At 37.4% G+C, this 17,366-nt stretch overlaps 1 protein-coding gene across 2 annotated transcripts in view; it reads right to left on the bottom strand.

Moving 5' to 3' along the window:
* Positions 1-5,196: 5,196 nt before the first annotated feature.
* MS3_00001378 (uncharacterized protein) overlaps positions 5,197-17,366 on the bottom strand; it is a 38,030-nt gene continuing 25,860 nt past the window's right edge. Inside the window, exons 10-11 of one of the 2 annotated variants that reach the window (XM_051208818.1) lie at positions 14,112-14,184; positions 5,197-8,247 (exon numbers count right to left, since the gene is read on the bottom strand). In XM_051208818.1, coding sequence (XP_051074222.1) covers positions 8,115-8,247; positions 14,112-14,184 — 206 coding nt within the window. In that variant the 3' untranslated portion in view covers positions 5,197-8,114. Of the gene's footprint in view, positions 14,185-17,366 lie in introns of both variants that reach the window. The other variant, XM_051208817.1, reaches the window with a different exon arrangement.

The following is a 17,366-nucleotide window of genomic DNA, read 5'->3' on the forward strand; positions in this document are numbered from 1 at the left end:
TGGGTGAGTCTGTAGATCACCAACGCAGATGATCTATGTCGAATGATCGGAAGCCTACTAGAGTTAGACGGGAATGGTGTGACGAACCAGCTAACGTCGAAGTTACACCTCGTGGTCATCACCTTGCGTGGACTACCCCATTGATGTCTCAAGGTACCATAGATGCTTTGAAGACTGTACAACACAGAGGACGTTATTACAGAAATATATTGATTAAAGTAGATACAAGCGAAACCGAGTCCATTACCGTATGGGCCAGTCCATGACGTACGACCAACTGATGCGCGTTGGTTCTCCTTGACCTTGACGAAGATCGATGATTTGTTCGATAATCAATTACCCAATTGCAGGATGATGTGGCTAGGACCCAGTGGAATTTCATTGGCCCTACAAGTCCATTAAAAATAATGTGGCCAGCATCCAGTGTCGAGGACTCACAGAGCTATTTATTTTGAGGATTTATTTACCGCTATAAATCACCCCCCCTAGTGGGGCAGTGATGAACTTGGGACGCGGCCAGCCAGAAGTTTAAACCCAACGAGTTTGTCGTTGGTAAACACTCTCCTGATAGCTTGCTAGGTTTAGCAGCGTTTGGTTGTCTTTACTTAGTATAAGAGACCATGTAGTGCAATATAGTAATAAAAAAGATACAATGACATTTTCGGTTCATCGTAAACTTCGTCGATTTTTCGTCCTTTTCAGCCATCCCGGAAAAAAAAGATATGTTAGTGCATGTCGCAGTACACTCGTACGTGCGTAAAAACACAAAGCGGGCGAAAAAAGGAAAATAAACTCATGCACACGTAAAAGGATTTTTACAAAATGGTTCTTTTGTTTATTTTTTGAAATCAAAATATAGGTATAGAAGCATATTAAAATTGTTTTTTTTAGAATTATATATAGTACAAAGGAAAATCGAGATGATATAAAATTTCAACTAGTATCTTACGCGCAATAATTGTTCAAATGTTTTGGAAATCTTACTCTTCTTCCAGAACGTGTTGTTTTTAGTTTATTTTCAGATACTGTCGAAGTATCATCGTGCGTGCTGGCTGTCGAATGAGGTATTATAAGTGTCGGAGTCGTGTCGTTCGTTTGTATCGAAGGAAAATAGACGTAGATAGGATTTCCTTCTAAATACGCTGCTTTGAGGCGATTGATGCTGATGCTAACGTTGGTTCCGTCCTTATTATTATTATTATTATTATTATTATTATTATTATTATTATTATTATTATTATTATTATTCACAAACATCTTATGGGTACGTATGTGTTGTGAAGAAACCATTTCGGGTTTCTTCAAAAAATGCAATAATACACAATTTTCAATAATGTTAGCATTATACTTGCCATATTAAAAAAAATCTAGAGTAATAATAGTAGAATATTAATAATAATAAATCGGGTCTGTGTAATTGAGAAGAATATTGAATTGAGTTTAAAGAAGGAAATGGGGAAAATAAGGGAATAGAAATAAAGGAGACGTGAAATACGCAAACAGTTTAATTGGCGTGTTTATGAACATAAAACGAGAACCAACGACTATGTATATATCGTCAAATTAGTAACAAAAAATAACTAAGAAAAAACAACTTATTATTGTAGTAAGATATGACGCTAGAATAAATGTTTGTGCAGTCATAGTTTGGAGTGATGCGATGAAAGTCTCGATTGAGTGAAAAGGATAATGAAATATCAATATGTTTGAGTCATATATGCATAGTGAAGATAAAACGGATCTGAGAAGTTAATTTAAGTGTAATACAAGTTATTGTCTGTGGTGTTTGAACGAACTAATAATACCGTTGTACTTGACGAATGCTCGATTTCGAATTCCAAATACAATACATTCGCTTGTGTCTTACTTCTTAATTCAATTGCGTTATTTCTGGGACCCTTAGTTCGTGCTATAATTCAAATAATTCGAAACATTATATTGTCTTAATTACAAACTTCGTAATCTTAAGAATATTTATTTAGAGGGAAAGAAGAAAGAAAAGAAGTGAACATATAGTATTCGAATTCTCGTATGAACTAGGAATTCCAGGATTAACGCAATTGAATTAGGAAGACACAGGCACAAACGAATGTATTGTATTTAGAATTCGAAATCGAGCATTCGACAAGTACAACGGTATTATTAGTTCGTTCAAACACCACATCCGCCACAGCTTAAATAGAAGTATAAGTGTTTGTAATCGGTTGTACATCTTCTTGTTAAGTTCATCCTGAGTCTGTCCGACATTGTATAAGATAAAAACTTTGTAGTATCTAGAAAGTGCTCATTAGTATTGGAATTAACAAACGAAATTGGAACAGACTCACCTGGAATTGTATACAATCAGCATGTCGGTTTTGTAATGAAATCATTAATATCTAGAATTCGAACCATAGATTTTTCAACACTATCCTCCCCCACGAAATAATGTTGGATCTTTATATCCCCAAGTTATGAATAATGTGGCTTCATTTAAAACATATTTCTCACATTGTTTAGAGTAAACATTAGAACTGTTTTTGTGATAAGGGTAAACAGCAGTTGATATGAAATCATCCGAAATGTAATAAAACTCGAGGTCACTTAGTACTCGTGCTTCACATTGAGCAGGTTTCTCACAAGGATCAAATACATTATGAGGATAGGTAACATATGATATGACATCAGGATTTGATTCTTCTGAAATATTCTCATGAAATTCTTAAGGACTGTCATTGCAGAGCGTAGGATCGTTAGAAAAATCAGCATCTATCCAAACCACATCAGCTTTTCGATCATGATTAGGTTCATTTAACATATTTTCCTCAGAATTGCGAGTAATTTTATTAGAAATATGTGAATCATTAGGAAAAGTCATACCTGGTACAATAGCATGAGAATTCTGATAAATCGGTTGATTAGGAACTGTTGTCTCACAAGAATTCTGGATTTCATCTAACTCTGAACTGTCATATGACTCTGCATTGTCTTTTGAAATCGTTGATAAAGATAAATGATCATTAGAAACATCCGAATTATTTAAATTTAAATTACAAGATTTAGTGCAGCTTGAAGCAAAATGGACAATAGCTTTGCATACTGACTGAATGTGTCCTACCTTACCACATTTAAAACATTTAGCATTACGAAATACACATGGATTGCGAGCATGAAACTTTCCACATGATAAACATTTACCAAACTTCATCTCACCTTTGTGATTTGCTTTGTAATTCCTCGTTGAAACACCTTTCATATTTACACGAGAATAGGAATCACTGTTAAATGAACGCAAGTTTGATTGACCGTGAGATTGTAGTTCATCATGACGACTAAGCAAAGTATCAGAAATCTTCATCGACTGGATATCAAGTTCATTGACTGCTTCGTAGTTAATACACGCAGTTCTAGCATCTTGAAAGGAACAGTTTGGCATTTTTAACAGCTCTCTTTCCAAACTCGGTATGTTAATTCCTGCAATTAATCGATCTCTCAGTTGCACATGAAGTTGATCACCGAAATTACACTTGGCAGCTTGTTTCTGTAATTCAAGGATGAATTCCCGAGCCTTTTGGTCATTTTGACGAACCATCTTATGAAACTTCGCCCTTTCACTGCATTCCAAACTGGTGCATTTTACATGACTTAACAATAGCTCTTTAAGAGTTGCATAAGGGAGTGAGATAGGTTTTTCTGGATATGCCAAAGTTTTTAATAAGCTGTACGCTTCTCTCCCAATGAATGTCAGAAAATGTGCCACAATTTTATCACCTTTAACATCTTTCTTGGTCATGCTCCAGATTTCGAACCTTTCCAAATAATCCTCAAAAGCTTCAGGAGTTGAATGAATATCTAACTTTTCCATTGCAGGCTCCATCGCGACGCCAATATAGTATTCGAATTCTCGCATGAACTAGGAATTCCAGGATTAACGCAATTGAATTAAGAAGACACAGGCACAAACGAATGTATTGTATTTAGAATTCGAAATCGAGCATTCAACAAGTACAAAAGAATCATTAGTTAATTCAAACACCACAGAACACCTAGTGAAAAGTCTTATCCATGATAAGAATAATAATTGCGTAATGAATATCAACCTCAGAAGGAAACCAACAATTTAGAAAAATAAAATAAAAATCCTTTAATGCACTCGGATGAATACATTTAGATTTATGTAATAGTATTAAGAGTGAAACCGGATATTAGTATAAATATTTGTGCAATAATAATTAAGAATGATGCTATGAAAGTCACAATTAATTTCAAAGGACAGTCAGGAATTAAATATGTTAAGAAGGATAAGAAGATGTAAAAGGAATATCTAATGTGTCGGGGGAACAATAATGATATTATTAACAGTAATAATTATAGATACGAACAAAAGCAGACTTCATATATTAAGATGAATAGAAATAGAATAAAATAGACGTGAAAAGATTTGAAGGTTTTATTTTGCTTTTCAGGCAATTAAATGGATGACGGACCTTGTTTGTATAAATCATTATTGAATACATTGATATTCAATAGGTGACATAATCCACTTTCGGAAAGAAAATCGTCAAGGAGACTTTTGAACCGGGTTGTAGTTTCACTGCAACAGAGGTTCACTGGCAGTCTGTTCCACATGGTTGAGTAGCGAATAAGGAAAAAATTCTGACGTAAGTTTGTGTGGGTTCTTGGAATCGCTAGAATATTCTCCTTATTGCGTAGATTGTGGGATGATATCATAAGGTATGAAGAGGTGGATACCGAAGAGTAGGAAATACCGTTAATGAGCCGGTAGATAAAGACAAGATTTAATTTGATACGTCTGATCCAAAGAGGTTCTAAGTTGAGTTGTTGACATTTTTGGTGATAGTCTTTGTTATCAGAATACCCCAGAACAGCTTTGATGAACTTTCTTTGAACACCTTCAATTTTAATCAGGTCATTATGTCTGAAATTACTGTAAACTAAATTACCATACTCAAGAACGGGTAAGATACATTTTCTGTATAATAACAATCTCGATTCGATACTATTAAAGTTTATCATTATCAATCCGATCAGCTTTCTAGCTTTGGATACTTGAGATATAATGTGCTCAGAAAAGTTCAGACTTATATAGTTCAGATTATATAGTACTTCGGTTCGCGTTGAACAACTTTGAAAGGTCCTTCGTATGCTGATTCGAGAGGCCGTCGATGTGAGTCTCAACGAACGAAAACGTGTGTACTATATCGTAAGTCAGGTTGAACGAAAACATCAGTTGATTGCGGTGGAGTGGAGACAGGTTTAACTGAACGCACTGCGTTTGTAAGCCTGTTCGTGTAGGAGGTTAGATCAATGTTCATTGAAGAAGACGAAGGATCCACGGATTCTCCTGGAAGTCGAAGTGTCGTTCCATTAACCAGTTGAGCTGCAGTGTACCCAATGTCAGTTTTCACTACATTTCTGAATGTTTACCATGATGCCATGTTTTTGTAGTCGTTCGAACACAAGATCCAGATGCTAGAGACGCGATTTGCTGTCCGGAATGGCTATTAAGCAGTCATCAACATGCGCATGTACGAAGTTGAGGCCTCGAAAAACGTTATCTATGAATCTTTGGAAAGTTTGGGCAGCATTTCTTAGACCGAAAGGCATTCGCAAAAATTTGTAGAGTCCGAAGGGTGTTATAATAGCGGGTTTTTGGAATATTGTCAGTAGCCATAGGGAGTTGGTTATACCCTTTAACCAAGCCGATTTTCGAAAAGACAGTTGTACCTTTCAAGGTAGCTGTCAAATCGTGAATGTGAGGCAACGGGTAACGATCAAGAGTGGTTTTCGCATTCAATCGCCATGTGCAATGAAGATGCCCATGGGCTGCTTGACGGTTGAATGATTCCTAACTCTATCATGTGATCGAATTCGCTTTAAGCCAACCTCAGCTTTTCGGGATCCAGTCGGCGTGCTTTCGAGAATACAGGAGGTCCTGTAGTCGTGATGTGATGCGTAACATTGCTGGTTACGCACGAAATTTTGTTTGCGGTTGGTATCTCCCAGAATACGTATCGAGCAATGGTTTATAGGATGGGTCTATCGTGTGCCTAATGGTGACGGGAGATAATCTGCAACTAGAAAAAGAGGTTAAGCAAACAGATAAATTAGTGTTTCCGTCTACTAGCCTCCGTTTGCGCGTATCGATGATTAGATTGTGGTGTTGTACGAGGTCTATACCAATGATTGGCATAGAAACACCTGCAACAACAAAGATCCAGTGAATGGATTTGCGTAAACCTACGTTAAGGTAAACGTACCTTTTACCATATGTAGCGATAGGCTTTCCGTTTGCTGCCTGTAGGTTTAAAACCGATTCATGAAGCTGGTCGTTAGGATTCCCTGGAATAATGCTAACTTCTGCGCCAGTATCGACGAGGGAGCGAACTTTCATTATCACATCTGTGACTCATAAAAGACGGCTATGTTTGCCGGCTACGGTCGCCGTGATCGCGTGCCGGCTTGGAAGTTTCCCGAGTTGTTTTTCGTGTCGGTCGGTTTTGAGTTGGGAAAATTGAAGGGTTTTCTGCAATTTCTGGAAGACTTTCTATACTGGTTATGATACCAGCACCAGTCGTGGTTATCCGTCTCTCGTGGTCTAGAGACAGATCGCTTACGTGACGTGCTTCTTCGAGGGGTGTGTGACCGTTTACGGTCGTTACGAAATCTAAGATAACGTGTAAGTGTATGACATAATTTGGTTATGTCATTCTGGGTTTTTTGAGGTTTTTCTTTGACTGAAAAACCTCAGTATTAGATTTGGTGATATCTGGGATGCGGTCGGCAGATGCAAACTCACAGTTTGCAATTCGGTGTACCAGATCACGTCGGGCTCACCAATGAAGATGCACATGTATTTGGAGTTTGACAACGCTCTAACCAGTAACACCTAATATGAATCGTACCAACCAAGTGAGATGAAAAGACAGAAGCGAGGAGGTTCGAAGATATATTTGATAGACTATCAATATATTGAGGATCGACTGATCTAATCTGGTTAGCGATTGCAGGGGATGTTGAGCACGGCGTTCCCACTCGTGATCTGGTGTGGATGCATGATCGAGCGCCTTCAGCTAAGTGGATCCAATAAAACCAATGTGGTCACCATCCAATGTCGAAAACTTACAGAGCTATTTATTTTGGGGATTTATTTACCGATAAACACTATTTTCATGTGGTCACACACCATAAAATATTCTGCCTGACACATGTCATGTCACTTGATGGTAGCCTATTGGTTCACTAATTTCGCCCAATTTAGTGAAACGTAAACTAACTGTTCCGGAACTCTTCAGAGAGCAACGATGACGACTTACTGACTATGAGGAATTGTCCCACAATGTCATGAAACGTGAGGAATGCAACTTCCTTTTGGGATATAATGAAAATATAATTTTTACCAACCTTCCGCACAATGCTCAATTCATTTGAAACCACCAAGTCCAACTTTGGAATTGATTCCTATAATAACGTACCTTGAGTCATCAGTCAACCTACCTTAATTTAGATATATCTCAATCTCACTATCCTCTAAATTGTGGAAAGAGACGCTGCTTATATGCAGTCACTTGTACATCTATAAGGAAATACCTGAATGAAGCTACCTAGATTGTAAACGTCTCCAGAGTTCGTATATTGAGATTTTCTTACTACATTGCTGAGTTGTATGAATGCACTTGTTATCTGAACACCGTAGCATAAGGACTGCCATAATGAAACAACCCACAACATACCGTATATAAACTAGACAGCGTACTCATTACCACAGTGGTGAAACTTAATGTTACCTAACGACATCTTTGTAATAAATATTCTGTGGACAAACCTTAACAGTAAAAATGTCATTTTGAGGAAGCATAGTTTTGCGAAAAGCGAATTAAACTGAGAAGTCATTTTATCAGTTATGAATAATTCGCTTTATTTGTCATTTAAAAAGATTATGCATACTTCTAGTTAGAACTATTGTGAATAAGAAAACAGAAAAGCTTTTTAAAAAAATACAAGACAGAATACTCAAAGCATTTTTGTAGAAAAAATAAAATGCTCGGGAAAAAATAAATCTCAACAAAAATATTGTTTGATTTGATCATCAGTATTATTTGTTGTTCCATGCATCAAATTTCTTCAACAAGTCGGAAACGAGAACAATTTTCCATATTTTCCGTCACACATAGGCGCTTACCTTTAATCGATAAAACCGAATTATGAACATCTTCATGTAACGTTGGTGATATAGTAGTTGAGTTGCTGTGAAAATTATGAAAATTTTAAACAGGACAAATAAATTATCAAACAAACCAATTGGCTTAATTAAAACTATGAGTCAACTGCTAAGCATAAGACCGTGAATAAATATTTGATACAAAAAAACTCAACTTTCACGTTATTCATTAAATTACACATGAACAGGTAATACCAAGAACAATATAATGGAAAAAGAACTAGAAGTTGAAGTTAATTTGTTTGTAGAAGTGAAATTTCGGAGTTACAATCAAGAATCAAATAAAGAAAATCAATCAGATGCAAATATAACCAAAGGCGATAAAACAAGTGGGAGTGAAGGATTACTTGTTGATTGACGTCCTTCAAGTTGGTCTGATTATTTGTCACCGTATATCAACAACATTAACACAAAAACGACGCCAAATTCCTATTAAACACATATAATTAGCTTTACATCAAGTAACATATGACCGAAATTGCACTACTCTCGAGCAAAACAGCGATCGCTTAATGGATCATAGAACACTACATGTGCGCGAAAAGGTAAACCAAATGGCAAGCATCTAGACTGATCATGTTTCTACAGTACGAAATTGGGGAACATTTGTTAGTTTGTGATTCATGCTGTATATTACTTCCGTCAGTTCTGAATTCCTTTCGTTTCGCTGGCTACCACGGTCCATGTTTGATGAATAGACTTGTGGGATCAGTTTTTGAGCGTAGACTAATGCAATAGACATTTATTTTAATTCTGTTTTCACAGCCACTCGAGTATCAAACCAGACTAAACCGAAATGAAAATCACTCTGATGATTGACTGCCATGTTAGTCGTTCATAAAAAAACATAATCTTGATTATTTTATCGTTAACATGGACTTCGAAGTTTTGCCGTTGTGTCTTTGGTGCTTTTGTTGAAACGCAGACAAGCGTGCGCTCATACTAAAGCATCAAGAGCCTGAAAGTTCTCCATAATAGGCGACAGACTTATATCAGGCTTCTCTGAAGACGACTGATGGTAATGTGGTCAATCTGGACCCATCGATGAGTTTATTTTGAAAGTTATCAGTATAAATCCATCCACCGTTCTCAAACCAATCAGCCTAGCATGGTAGGTCCTACAGAAATAACTGTTTTAGTCAATAAAGTTCAATCGAATCAGAACTATTTGAAAGCCTGATCACCACGTCAAGAAAGCAGCTACGATAAATAGATCGGTTGAAACCAGATACCGACCTCTTTACTTCAGTGTATATGATATATCAACAGAAGCTGTGAATGAAATCCCGCCACCTCTCGATTATTTTGTGACCTTATGGTTTTGAACATGCTTAGACGAATTAAAATTACCAAGAAAGTATTTGGAGGAATTCTGAATCCAGTACAATACCTGGAAATCATAATTCGAAACCCTAGTAACATAATAATCTAAACCGCGTAACAATAAAGATATGTGGTCTACTAAAGTTGGCAACATAAGAAAACCGGTATAAATTTCATTAAAGAATTAAAGAATTCTTTATATCATGCACGATGAACACATGCATTGAAGTAAAGTAGAAGTATGTGATAGTTTAGATTTCACCAAGTGAAACGAAAAATCAAAAGAACCGTGGTAAAATACTTTTCGTATGTCATGTAGATAGATAGGCGTGCATGTGTGAGATAATCCTTCCATATGAGTATATCGTTTTATCCTCCCCAACCCTCCATAATAATGTGCATGGAGTTCAACTCTTGATTCATTAAGAGATTGTTATTTTGTCCAAGCTTTGAGCCTTGATCATTTATTTGATTCTACTCCGTCTTTTGCTGAATGTGCTTAGTTCGAATTTACCTGACTCTATATTATACCAGCTATTTTGTTGAATGATCGAATTTTTGATGATTTTGCTTGGTTCAATAAATACGCAAAAAAAATAGAAACTTCGTTCCTTGTATGTTTTAAATGTATACTGCTATAGAAAAATAATTTATCGCGCAATTCTCGAATCCAATATAATTATAATGTTCCTGCTTGATCGCCCATTATCAAAACAAATTCCTTTCTAGATAGGAATAAATTTTGTTACTGAAAACGTGAACATACCCAACTCTGTGGGAACTGACTGACTTCATAGACACTGTTAAGAACTATTCAGGTGTTCTATATCTATACTTTTTGTACATATCGTCGAAGAAAATCAGTACCACTTAGTAATCGAGTTATGGAGTTCCTGATTGTTTGGTTCAGTAGGTGTGAAACGGTTATAAAAACCATCTACACGGAAGTTTAACTTCGATTAGAGCTTTTCCAGCGTTGCTGTCATTCCAGAGCCCAGATAAAGGAGGATTATTTCATACACATAGTTCCCTTTATTATCTTAAAGGGAGCACCAATATTTGTTCTTTCTCTCTAAGAGGAGGATTGAGCACATGGTTAGTAAAATCATCCCATAGAAAACAACTTTGTTGAGAAAGCTAGCGACAAAACATCACCAGAACAGGAGCTATGACGTCCTTGTGTAAGCCGAGACTCCTTAAACGTCACAAGGCCGGTGTCCCTTCTAACAACAACTACTAATCAACACATGGAATGTTCGCACAATACAGGAGACCGGAAGCGTCAGTCAAATAGCTGTGGAAGTGAAGAGATACAACCTGGAGGTGCTCGGAATAGGTCAAACCCATTGAACGCAGGCTGAATAGAAAAAATAGGATTCGAGAGATGCTGTTGTACTCCAGTCGTGAAGAACAAAATGCTTCGCACACTCAGGGAGTTGAATTGATGCTGTCCAAAGAAGCATGATAAACACTTATAGGATGGGAATCTCATGAATCCAGCAATCATCAGAACGGCCTTAAAAAAAAACTGGGAAGATTACAAAAAATATTATCTAGTACTATCCCCTATCGATGACAGCAATGAAGACGAAAATGGTCAACTTTACGAACGGCTGCAGTCAATCATAGAGAAGTGTTCAGGAAAGGACATGACCATGTTGGTGGGAGACCTGAACGTTTAAGTTGTAATGAAAAACATCAAGTATGAAGCTATCATGAGACGACATAGACTGGGGGAAAGGAACGAGAATGATGAGAGGTCTGAAATTTATGTGAATACACAAAGCTACATGTGTTTCATTGGATCACACTGAAAACCAGATCGATTACATTTACACCATAGAGGATGTGAGAACGACAAGAGAAGATATAGCTTCAAATCATCACCTGGTGGTGGCCAAAATGAAACTAAAGCTAACGAATTGAATGATTGAAGGATCATCACTAGATAGGTCTAATACGTCCTTTCTTCGAGATACTGACAAACTCGACAAATTCAATATAGCTCCCAGAAACATGTTCCAAATTTAACAAGATCTATTCACAGAAAAGGAAACCACTATGGAAAATATCTGAAAGGGGAGAAAAAGCAACAACTTCAAAAATACAGGACGTGCTTAGCCGTAAGAAACACCAGCATAAAGAATGGATCTTTATTGGAACCCTAAGGAGGATTCAAGAAAGGAAGAACAAAACGGCAATCAACAACAGCAAAACAAGAGTAGAAAAGGTCAAGACACAGGCTGACCATACAGAAGCAAACGAATAATAGGGAAAGAGCATGCGAGTTGACAAGTGGAAATGGGTATATGAACTGGTAACTACAGTAGAACGAGCTGCAAAAAAAGTGGGCAAGAACTGTATGACCGAACGAAGAAACCAGCAGGGAAATAAATTAAGCCAAGAAAAAACAGTCAAGAAAACAGGAAAGCCAATCACTGAGATTCAAGAACAGAGGAACAAGAGGATATAGGATTTTGATGAGCTCCAAAATAGACCAACCCTACTGAACCCATCAGACATCGAAACAGCACACATAGACCACCTTATACTTGTCACTCAAATCAAAGAAATCAAGGGTGGGAGATCAGTAAACCCGGACAACGTACAAGATGAAGCACTGAAGTCAGACATAGAGGTGACTACGAAGATGCTCCACATCCCATTCAGAAAGATTTGGGAACAAGTGCTGATAGACTGAAAGAAGGACACCTCTTCGAGATACCAGAAAAAGTAGATCTGGGCAAGTGTGAGAACTATAAGCAGAGGCGAATGGTGGTTAGCAGTGTATTACAGGACGCGCGTTTCGTCCTATTTGAGGATATTTAAATAGCCAATACAAGACGAATTAAACTTCATCCTATTCCAGAAGCCATCTGGACTTAGTAGCTAAGTGGATAAGGAAAATGGGGTCCGATACGCAAAGTACTAGGTATGAGTCGCGGAGTGAACACCAACTATGTGATTCAGGTACATTCATTTGACGAGTCCCAGAGAGGACGAAACGCACGCTCTGAATTCTACTGCTAGCAATCATTCGTCTCTGCTAATAATCCTCCCATTTTAAGGCAATATCGAGGAAATTCGTACAGGACGAGGATATGCCAGTAGGAGACTTATCGACTGCAGTTCTGAATGCTAATGAGATCCAAACAATGATACAAGGTTATGCAATGGAATGGAACCCGTTATGATACGTCAACTTCTATGACGAAGAGAAAGCATTTTAAAGCAAGGATCGAAGGGACCTTGTAGCCTCGTTAAACACCTTAGAAGATAGTCAACACCACACGAAATTCATACGATGGACATTGCATAGTCGTGCATGGAGTGCAGCTGACAGATACATTCCAAGTGAAGACCGATGTCAGACAAGGCTACATACCCTCGCCCTTTCTCTTTCTTCTGGTGGCTGACTCGAATATGAAAACCTCTGCATTTTAGGGGCAGCATGGAATACAATGAATAGATAGAATACAGCTAGGTGATTTGGATTTCACAGATGACCTAGCTCTCCTATTCCTTATACGACAACAGATGCCGGTGAAGGTACTCAGTGTATCAGCAGTAGGTCTAACATTCACAAAGGAAAAAGCTTTGGGAGAGGTGGAGGACTTTCATGCATCTGGACATCATTGATAAACAAGAGGTATGTGATAGAGATGTGAAGGCACGGATTGGCAAAGCAAGGGCAGCATTCCTAAGATCAAACAATATACGGAACTCGAAACAACTGTCTGACAACATCAAAGTTTGAATTCCCAACACCAACTTAAAAAACATTTCATTGCATGGACCAGGAAATTGAAGAATTACCACAACCACCAGCATGAAAATGCAGATATTAATGGACAGCTGTTTACACAAGATAATTCAAATTCGTTGGCTGGATAACATCGGCAACAACCGAATGTTGTGGGGTACAAATCAGTTTCCAGCTGCAATTGAAATCAAGAAAAGACGCTGTAGTTGGATAGGACACATGCTACAGAAATCATCAGACGGTACCACGGAGAAAGTCCCAACTTTAATTCCTCAAGGTAAAACGACAAGGGGCAGACCAAAGAACACCTTGCTCCGGGAATCGGAGGCAGGTATTAAAAGGAAAACACTAACCGCGAATCGAGAGCCCAGGAGAGATTTATTTGGAGCCATTGTCGACGGTCAATGCTCCACGACGGGTAACAGATGTAAGTAAACATGCAAAAATTTCTTCCAAATATTTTAAAGAACTATGGATATTATAACTGTTGGGCGAATATTTTAAAAGATAATGAATAGAAACGAATAAATGATTAACTTGAAGTCATTTGAAGATAAGCGATTGGTTGTGGATGATGCTCGTTAAGTGTCTGCATGCATAGTACTTAATATCACTTAATGCACCACTAGAACGAAATGCAGACCATATAGGCAGAAGCAGTGGTGCCACAAATTTGTAAGGGGAAAAGAGATTTTACCACTAAGTCACCAGATAACGTGCACATGAATTCCGAACAGGACTAAGTAACCGAGTTACAACCAGTCTTTTAGCGGCATTGGAGGAAAAAACACATCTTTGACCTACTTATATCGTATTTCAGGATATGGTAAATCCACTTGTTGAACTGTTTGAACAGGTAAATTAGTAATGAGAGAATCTGAAAAAAAACAGAAGATAAAAACATCATTTTTTTTAAATATATGATCAAAGAGTTACAATACAAAGTGAATTTCACAATAATGAATACCTTCATAACAGAAAACTGGAACCAAAAATAAATTAAACAGTTGTCCATACAGCCGCTTAAAGATGGCATCTAGCGAATTTGAATCGAATCTCCTTATATACCGCAATTTAAAGCTCTAAGTATCATCACATCAACAATTATAAGTGGATGAAAACTACATTAACCAATACATGTATTGTAAGTAAAAATTAACTGAAATGTGTTTTGCTTTCTAATAACGAAATGGACATAAAACTACTTCAGACAAACAAACCTAAAAAAGTCAACTGACAAAAAGTCACATGTTGCTTTTATGGAGATACAACTTCATCAGTTTATAATATGATCCGGAATGTTTATTTGAACATATAAACATTGGTACAAATAGGTATCAAATATATATGTGGCACAATAAAAGTGAGGTTATGAAGAGATGAAGAAAGAAAAGTGAGCACAATAAAAAATAAGAACAGAAATGAATAGAAATTACTGTATGATGGTTAAATTATTATTATTATTATTATTATTATTATTATTATTATTATTATTATTATTATTATTATTATTATTATTATTATGGGAAAAATACAACCAGAATTGTCCCAGTTAAATAAGTTAAGCTCACTTTCATGAAGAAAGCAAAAGAAAGTTACAACATGATCGCCATTGACTTTTATTTTGAACCATTTCTGATAAATTATATGGCGAAGAGTGAAGGTGTGATCAACACATCAAAAAACTGGACGAAAACCAGTCTGCTTCTCACAAGTCAATCTTTCCCCAGATTTAAACAATCTATGATGTACGACAGAAGCCAATGGTTTCGATACGATCGGAAGTAGACTTACTCCGATAATTGTTGCATAGATGACGAACAACCTTTTCAAAAATACAGTTAGCTACCACTTCATTCTGTCATGCTGTAACACTGTCGATCAAATATTTTCAAACAACACAGTCAGGTCTCGAACCGAAAGTTCCTTGCCGTCTATAAAAAGGCCTGGAAGCAAATCGTCTGGGCCTGGTGATTTTCGTGGCTTCAAGGGGTTAGAGTTTCTCGCAGACTTCATCCTCGTCAGGTGAACCGTTCTTCACCGGTCATGGAGGACAGGACAGTTCGATCGATGTCACTAAGACAACAGACCAGTCGAACCGTTTGTCGGGGAGCTCTGCCTATCATCCAAGACGTAAATAAATGTTGTTAATTGACGTTACAACAGGTTCCACCCACACCAGACATCTTTCTGCTAGTGACTTGAATGAATTGAAAGAACATCCGGCATTTGTCAAATGGAGCTGCTGCTTCCAGCTCATTAGCACTCCCAACTACCAGGCTTCTCGATCCTTACGCAAACTTTTCACATTTTCATTACGTAACAATCTCCGTTTATGATCAAACTCGTGGTTGGCTGCAGTGAACTGACGTGCTTCAATGAGTTGTACAGAGCCTGTAAAAGCCAAGTCCTTCTAAGTGGGACGTTTCGCAAAGCCGCAAGCGACTTTACTCGCAACTTTTATGGCGTCATGCAATTGTAGCCAATGCTCATCTACACTTTTCGGTGAGTTGATAGTCCTGAACCTAGTTCGGCTTGATGTTTAGCTACAACAAAAAGTGCAGCTAATTTGATAACATCGATCCATTTATGGCGATGAAGTTGTCGGCCACTGAAACGTAAGATAAAGTTAGCTCGAACGAGACCATGATCAGAGTCCAGATAAATATTCCACAGGGAGCAGAAGTCTTGTACACAACCACGCCAGCAGCAGCTAATCGCGATGTGGCCAATCTGGGTCCAGGCTTGAGATGCAAGGGGAGGATACCAGGTAATACACTGGCGATGACTGTGCTAAAAGTTGGTTCTGGTCGAAAGTAGATTGTGATCTACTCAAATTTCAGGGGGCGGTCACCGTTATCTGACCTAGAACCAACAAATCCTGTTTAGACACCCAAATGACTCCTAAGTACATAGAAACCTAACTTGCACATTGTAATCTCCAGCTATCATTACAATGTTTACCAAACGGGTTTTCTTTAGACCATTTAATTGGTGCTAAACTCATCCTTGATTTCATCTGGACTGAAATCAATTCGGGCATAGAGGGGGGTGAGCAAAGAACATTGTTTTCTAAATCCCACTTTGACGTAGCATTCTTACATAGCAGCATGTAATCGACTGGCAATGAGGATTCAGTCGACTAGTACAGCCTCTTCTCTGAGGCTTAGTGGGTCACTAACTTAAGAAAAGCTGGGGAGTGATTTTGTAATACTCTACGGTTCTCGGATAGACGACATGAGTTGATTTTCATACCATCCAGCTTACTTTCGTTCAAGAAACTGGGTTTAAAAGGAATTTAGGAATGTGATGTTTTTTTTAAACTTTTTTGTCTTTGTTTCTGTTTTCTGTGTAAGAAACTTGTTGAATTACCCTGTGCTGAGAATTCTATATTGTACCAAAATATAATATTGAATAAAGCCATTAATGATAAGAATAATAATAATAATAAACACATGTGCGAACAACAGATTGATTTTCTAAAATACGAAATTGCAGAGTATCTCTGTAAAATGTAAGAACCATATGCTGAATACTTCGTTTGCAAATTTCTATCATTTGTTCTTCACATTCTGCATGTTTCTTCCAGTTGACAATTCCTTTCTATTTTCCCGTCCTATCCTTCCGCTTCCGATTTGTGTTACATACTACGTACCTCTGTTGACATCAGTAGCGTACACCACAATGACATTCGTTTATTATTATGATATGTCTCATCATAACTAGTGAACCTGAAGTCCTAGAGGTTTCTGCAGATAACTGTAGTCGTAATCCGTTCGGTACTCCACTAGTAAGGAAGAGTAGGTAAGTATGAAAGTGCTATTTCTAGGAAAATGTTGATTGACTTTGAAGCTTCAGAATTTTTCGAACAATAATGAATAACATTGAAGTATGTCGAGTCGGTAATTTATTCATACAACCGAAAACTATGAAACAGAATCTATTTCTTCAAGTATGCAAGTGAATCTTGAAGAGTGTCAACAATCTGGAAATAAATTTCATTATAATTCGACTACATGAAGTTATTTAAAATAACTAACACACATACACATGCATTTA

The sequence above is a fragment of the Schistosoma haematobium genome, chromosome 1, assembly GCF_000699445.3.
Source record: "Schistosoma haematobium chromosome 1, whole genome shotgun sequence".
Classification (NCBI taxonomy): Eukaryota; Metazoa; Platyhelminthes; class Trematoda; order Strigeidida; family Schistosomatidae; genus Schistosoma; species Schistosoma haematobium.